At 36.8% G+C, this 7,095-nt stretch overlaps 1 protein-coding gene across 1 annotated transcript; it reads right to left on the reverse strand.

The window, feature by feature from the left end:
• Window positions 1-247: 247 nt before the first annotated feature.
• On the reverse strand, window positions 248-3,545 carry LOC143261194 (uncharacterized). Its single transcript, XM_076527773.1, has 3 exons — window positions 3,214-3,545; window positions 1,845-2,401; window positions 248-389 (listed from the first exon to the last, which is right to left on the reverse strand). Exons 1-2 carry the CDS (start codon window positions 3,523-3,525, stop codon window positions 1,847-1,849), a joined length of 867 nt encoding a protein of 288 aa, XP_076383888.1. The 5' UTR covers window positions 3,526-3,545; the 3' UTR covers window positions 248-389; window positions 1,845-1,846.
• Window positions 3,546-7,095: the final 3,550 nt, after the last annotated feature.

Raw genomic sequence — 7,095 nt, forward strand, 5'->3', positions numbered from 1 at the left:
TAAAAGTACGGCTGTTCGTTGTTTAATCAATGACGTAATTGTAGCAAGTATGAACGTAATGAGATAAATTAAACGGCGTGTAATTATTTCACGTGAAAAGCCGCCGAACCGAAAAGCGTAATTTAAAATAAATAGAGGGACCGAAGATTTAAATATTGGTGAGGAAACTTCCGATGGGGAATTAAATTAGCTCGTAGGAAATTTATTACAGGGAGTTGTTGGCTAATTAGCCGGCTGAACAACGTGATTGTATCATCAAATTTTTCATTTTATTTGATCTCGCAGAGCGTACAGAAGCATTACATCGGAATCTACTTTTAGAGTCCTACAGATCGATCGTCATCGCGTTCGCTGTAGAGTCATCAGAAAATCCAACGTGTATTGCTCATCTGCGATACAGAGAATGAGCCGAAATTAAATTTCGCAATTTCACCAGGCTCGCTGAAATAAATCTACACATTGTTGGAATTATTATTCTCGCATCGGATAACGAATTTTTGCAATGTTAATTTAATTCCCTCTTTTAATGTCCCCGTCTATTTAATATCCTTAATAATTATTATTTAATAATCCCAGAAACTTCAATAAAAATCACTCAGGATTAATGAAATAAAGTTTTGAATTATTTTGTTTCACATGAATTGCTAAAAGTCCACATTTTGAATCCCCTAGGCGCTGTTGCCAGCACATAAACCAATAATTCCCTAGCCTTAAACTGCCACGGATTCGTGAAAGGTCGTTTAATATTTTTTGATTTTGCCCGAACCCCATGAATCATGCGTTTAATTAAACATCTTATAGAAGAAGAGAAGAAATTTTAATTTTGTAGTGTAAGAAATACGTCGTGCTGCAAAAGTATCCAAACGTAACCTCACATTTACTAGATTCAGAGCTAAAAAATCAACTTTTCGTTTGAATAAAGATTAAAATAGATATTTACTGTATAGATGGACTTATAAAAATAACATTTTCACTAGACCACCACTCTGTCCCCAAACATTCTATTTATAAATCAAATCTATAGCTTACCACACACTGAATATCCAGAGACAAGCCAGCAATTTATGAAACACAAAATTTCCTGGACTGAAAAACTGAAAAATCTCAAGCTGAAAAACCATTAATTTACTTAAGCTTCTGTCACGAAGGAATCCCAATATTATAATGTCTGAAACTGTTAAACATAACCTCACATTTTTTACACCTGAAGCTAAAAAGGAAATCAACTTTTCATTTGAATATGGGTCCAAACAATTCTGCTCTACATAGTACAAAATCCCCTAGAATTTAATATCGTAAGTAACCTGCACTGTTATGAATTTATAATCCAATAATTCTCTAGTTTGCCACTTTGCGAATCCCTGTGGATAGCCACCAATTCATAAAACAAGAATTCCCCAAACTGCTAGACTCAGAATTGAAAATTTTTCCTTCTCAACCCTACGAACTATCAATTTACTCAAGCATCTAACTTGAAGGAATCTCGATGCAGAGTGCCGGAAACTGACAAACATAACCACACATTTCCTGAACTTGGATCTAAAAAAGTCAACCCGTCCATTTGAATTAAGTTCCAAATAATTCTGTTCTGCATTGATGCAATTATAAAACAGAATTTCCCCCAGAATTCAACATTGTGAATCTCGTAAAATCAGGTTAACAAATAAACAAAAACTTCCCTAACCTGTTTTACTGTGAATCCCCGAAAGATAGCCACCGATTCATGAAACCGAAATTCCCTAGATTCATAAAATTGCCTGAATTCATATTTCAATAGCACCCCCGCGTTGGTTAACACTCCGAAGTCCCTAAATAATGCTCATTTAACACATTTCCTCACCTACCTCTAAGCTTTTGGGTCCTTGAGGAAACGAAAGTCAGTCATCATCTTGCCAAGGTGCATGGGATGAGTATGAGCCCTCATGTGCATGTGATGCATGTGATCAACAGGCCCTACGGCGGCAGCCCTTATCGCCTGTTGATTGCAGTTGCAGGTCATCCCTTCGCTTTGATGAGTGCAATGAGGCACCTTGACGATAGTTGGCTCAGGAACGACCACCATGGGCTTGGAGGGCACGACAACCAGTTTATTCTTGCAAACTGGGGGCACTGGGACCAGCTTAATGGTCTCGATCACCTGAGTCTGCGGTTCCACGATCCTCTCGGGCTGGGGCTGGGGCTTTACAGTGACCACTTCGGGGACTGGAGTCGGTGCTGGGACCTCGACTCTCCTTTCTACGATCTGCACCTTCGACTCCTGAGGGCAAGGTTGAGATGGCTGGATGATCTGCAGAGTCTGCACCGAAGGGACCACCTGCTGGTGCATCATCTGCTGGGGAACCACCTGTTGGGGAACCACCTGCTGGGGAACCACGAACGACTGCTGGGGCACCACGTATGCCTGAGGATGGAAAACTATTTCATAACACACACAAGCTCCGTCGGTACGAATTTTTAAGAACTATCAATTAGCGTTGAAGTTTGGAGATCGGTACTACGCCAACAGAATTCACAGTGGCGACGAAATCAACGATATGGCGGAATAGCAGAGTTGGACATTATACAAGTAGAATTTCATTTGAACAATTCGAATAAATTTTATGAATATTTTTTCGTACAGTTTGAAAATAAATTTTACGGATAAAATTTTATTCGACTAATCTTTCGAATAAATTATTCAAATATAACTTTATTCAAATAACGAATTCAAATAATGATTTGAATAAAGTTTTATTCAAATAATGATTCGCGAATAAAGTTTCTTTCAAATAATGATTCGAGTAAAGTTTTATTCGAATTATGTTACATTCAAATAATGATTCGAATAAATTCTCGAATAACGTTTCGAAGACATCCTTTGAATCAATTTTTCGAATAAATTCTTCGAATCACCGAGAAATTAAGTGTTACTGTAACCATAAGCGATAAAAAAAACTTCGAACGCATAAGTTCTCCCTTTAAATTATACAAATAATTACAAAGACTTATGACACAAAATGGAGAATTACGTGTACATTTTCATCGATCGAAATTAACAATCGATGAATTATTTACTAAATGAGAGCTCTTACGAAAAACGAACAACTTTTGTCGAAAACTTTAAATCTCTCACGATTCTCAAGAAATAACACAAAATCAAGATACATGCAGATCATAGTGAATTTATGCGTCGAGAGAAGCACGGTAAATTAGAAAGCACGACGCAATTGCTACCTGAGGAGCCTGGAAGACTCCCAGAGACTGCACAGGCTGCGGGGCCTGCTGGAAGCTGTAACTCTGCATCTGTGGCGCCACCTGCGATTGTTGCACCACGCTCAGGCCCTGCATTTTCATCTGCGACCCATCCTGAGACACCTGCTGTCCATTTTGAGCACCTGGACGGATCTCCACGCAGAAGGACGCCTGCTTCTTCAGCCTGTCCTTCTCAGCACCCGCATCCTCCAAATGGAAATCCTTGGGACTGATCGCCGAGGATTCGGCCATCTTGGTCTCCAGTTTGCCAGCTGGCATTGCTTGCACTGCCATCGCAGCTACCAACAAACCGCACAGACATGCTGTTAACGAATTCATCGATGTAGAATCGGTTGAACAATCGTAGCGAACTGAATGCTTGGACGATTTGGCTGGCTTTTAAACCGATTTTTCGGTGTGACGACACCGCTCACGCACTTTTTTCCGGAACGCAATAGTGCTGAGCGTGCCGAATTCCGACGTAGAGCAGCACGGGCGGGGACTGGCTTCGGGAAATGAGGATGAGGGCGAGAATAAGAATAAGAATGAATCTGAGAATGAGACTGAAAATGGGACTGAGAATGGGGCTGAAAATGAGGCTGAGAATGGGATTGAGAATAGGTCTGAGAATGGGTCTGAGAATGGGTCTGAAACCGAGAATGGGACTCAGATTAAGACTGAGTGTAAGACTGTGAATGGGAGTGAGTCTGAGAATGGGGCTAAGAATGAGACTGAGACTTAGACTGAGACTTAGACTGAGGCTGAGAATGAAATTGTATATGCAATAGTCGGAACGATGGTATTTCGAGAGAGCCGCTGTTTCTGTAGTAAATAGGAGAAAGTTGAACAAGGTAATTTTACATTGTGTGTCAAGCTCAAACGTCGGGGAGTGTGATCTTTTTTCCAAGGAGTACGTCCCTCCACTTGCAAAGTACACTTTTCTGTTGAATGAACGCTGCGGTTTTATTTACTTATTGTTAGCTTGCTTCTTTACGACGGCCTGAGGAGGGTTTGTTCAGAAAGTTGAACATGTTAATGTTTACGGTGATATTTTGGAAATGTCAACGCTAGTTATACAGGGTGTTCTATTTAAGACAAGCCTCTTAAATTATCTTGTCAAGGAGTTATTATAATTTTTATCGAGTTTTCATATAATTGTAATTACTAAACTGCGGATCTTTATGCAAAATATCAATTTTCCAACACGGTTGTAAGAAATATCTACATTGTGTAAAAATAAATTGTTTCTTGGAATAGTTTTGATAAGTCGAAAACAGTGTGACACATTTTTGCCATAAATGCATAAAAGTCTGCAGTCTGATAATTACAGTATATTCAGTATAATCGACACGGTATATTCGAATTACAGTATATTCGAATGTATTGGATACTTGTAGTTATTGTAAATCATAATTAAATTACAATTTTTGTTCTGAAGATAATGGTAGTAAATTATAAGAGATACAATTAAATGTGCTATTAAAAGTTGCAACATCAAATGAAGGAAAAGAATTAAGATCATTCAAATACAGTTCCTACACAATTTTTATTGAAATCGTGCCCAAAGTAACTTGAAAATTACAGTAATAATAACATTGAGGTTACCGCAAATTTTTAATAAATATCGATAATTGAAATCAAAGTTCTGATTGAAATTAATTGATTGAAATATCAATGATATTAAATCACAATTAACTTACAATGAAAGTTGCTGTTAAAAGTTATAATATTAAAGAAGCCAAAAAGAAAAGTCATAGTCTTTTATATGATTTTCATTGTAAGTGTGCCCAAGTTAGTAAGATTGAATATTACAATCGTACTAATATATAAAGTGAAATAATATCGAATTTTCAATTAACATTTATAATCACAATTGAGTTACAATTCCAAAAATAAGAAACAAGTATAATAAATCAGATACTGACAAAATTTATCAACGAATCCATTGTCAAAAATTTGCCAATAAAGGCCGGTATAAACAATGTTTAAAAAAACATCCGTCCAATGAAAGCTTCCACAATTTCCACAAAGTCTTCGTTCAAAATACGTCCGAATTCATGAAAGAAACCAATTTAAATAATAAAAATAATAATAATTGCTTATAACGTTGCTAATAATATTTTCTCAACAATTAAATACGGAATCACGGGAATTGGCACGGAATCGCGGTAAAGGTCGCCCGCGTCGCGTTTCAAGGCCCGTATTTAACAAACAACGTTGCAAATAACGATTGCAAAGCCATATTTCGGCAGGCGGTGGTTTCTGCTGGCACAAGTTATTTGCAGCTTCATCGTATTTCGACATCGCGGCGAGCCGAATTTAGGGCACTTTTGACCGTTCTTGCCGGCAACACACTTTCATTATCGTCAGCATATTATGGTTGCGTTCCCTTTATCCCGGCGCGGCGCGGCGCCGTTCGCGCTTGTTTTCATACACCGACAATACGTAACGCACAATACATTATACGGTAGACGCCGGCGATTTAATAATGCCGGCAGAGGAGGAGGCATTCATGGAGTTCTTTCGCAAGTGCTAAATATTCATGGAATATTGACCACGGAGCCGCTTCTGCTCCAATTTCAATTAAAGCGTTCCGCACGTCGAGCACGTTTCACCGCCAACAACCCAATAAAGTAATTATTAATTGCTGGACCAAATCGTAAACGAGCGCTTTTTCTCCAAGAACGTTGATTCTCGTTCGATTTTTAAAGAGATCGCAGTCGCTCGGTGTCCGGGTGCTTCGTACACCCCCCTACAAAAGTATCAGGGGGCTTGCAGAAAATTCGATAGGAAATTGCCTGAATTATTTTAACTTATTCTTAAATTTACTTCTTCTTTATTTCTTCTTTATTTTCCATGTTTGTTTATTTTTAATATTATAATTTATGCTAAATAAATATAGTCCCAATACTTTTGGACGAGGATGTACATTATTTTATAACGCTCAATGTGCTCTAGAAGAATGCACTCTAACGTGCACTGTAGGGTAAGGGTCCCAATTACCGACACATTAAGCATGATTTTTTGTTCATCTGTTGCATATATATATATATTTATGCTTTCTACAAGTATTATTCTACAAGTAAATACTTGTAGAAAGCATAAATTTGATGTGAAATTAATGAAGAATAAAAATAATGCAGATGTCCCAATTACCGACACTTGAAAAAGCTACTTGTACCAATTATTTTGACCCAAACACCGATAAGATATTCATTTTCGAAATTATTTATACAAAAATTAACTGTTAATTCTAACGTATCCAACTTAAGTGAAACTATTAAATTATATTAATTGCATCATTAACACTTTGACTACGTCACCTGTATGCGAGTGACAAAATTATTTAAAATCTAATTTCTATGCTCATTCATAAAAGTTTCTTAATTCTATTAAGATTTGCAATAGATAAGAATGTTGAAATAATAATCGATGTCATATTACTTTGCTTTGCAAGTTTAATTTAATTGATTAATCAATTAAATGATTAATCAAATATATGAAATTTTGAAATGTTTTAGTATTAATAATAAAATGGTTAATATATGAATAATATTAATATTAATAATATTATTAATGAATAACTTTTAAATGATCTAAAAGTATCCCATTCTCGCTGTTTATTTAGGAAAAATTATACGAACGTACGAATATTCTTTTATATAGAAGTGTTTTTCTAAAAATCGGAACAACCAAAACAGAAATTGATCTTCGGTCATTTTTCGAAACGAGAGTAATAAGATCATGGACTTAAAACTTTGTGGACAGATTAGCTGAAGCCGGAATAGTCTGTAAAATTCTTTCCACGCCAGAGGAATGGTTCTGTCGGAAATTATACTGCTTCTTGCAACGCGCTCTCGAAAG

This window comes from Megalopta genalis, unplaced genomic scaffold, assembly GCF_051020955.1.
Source record: "Megalopta genalis isolate 19385.01 unplaced genomic scaffold, iyMegGena1_principal scaffold0039, whole genome shotgun sequence".
Lineage (NCBI taxonomy): Eukaryota > Metazoa > Arthropoda > Insecta > Hymenoptera > Halictidae > Megalopta > Megalopta genalis.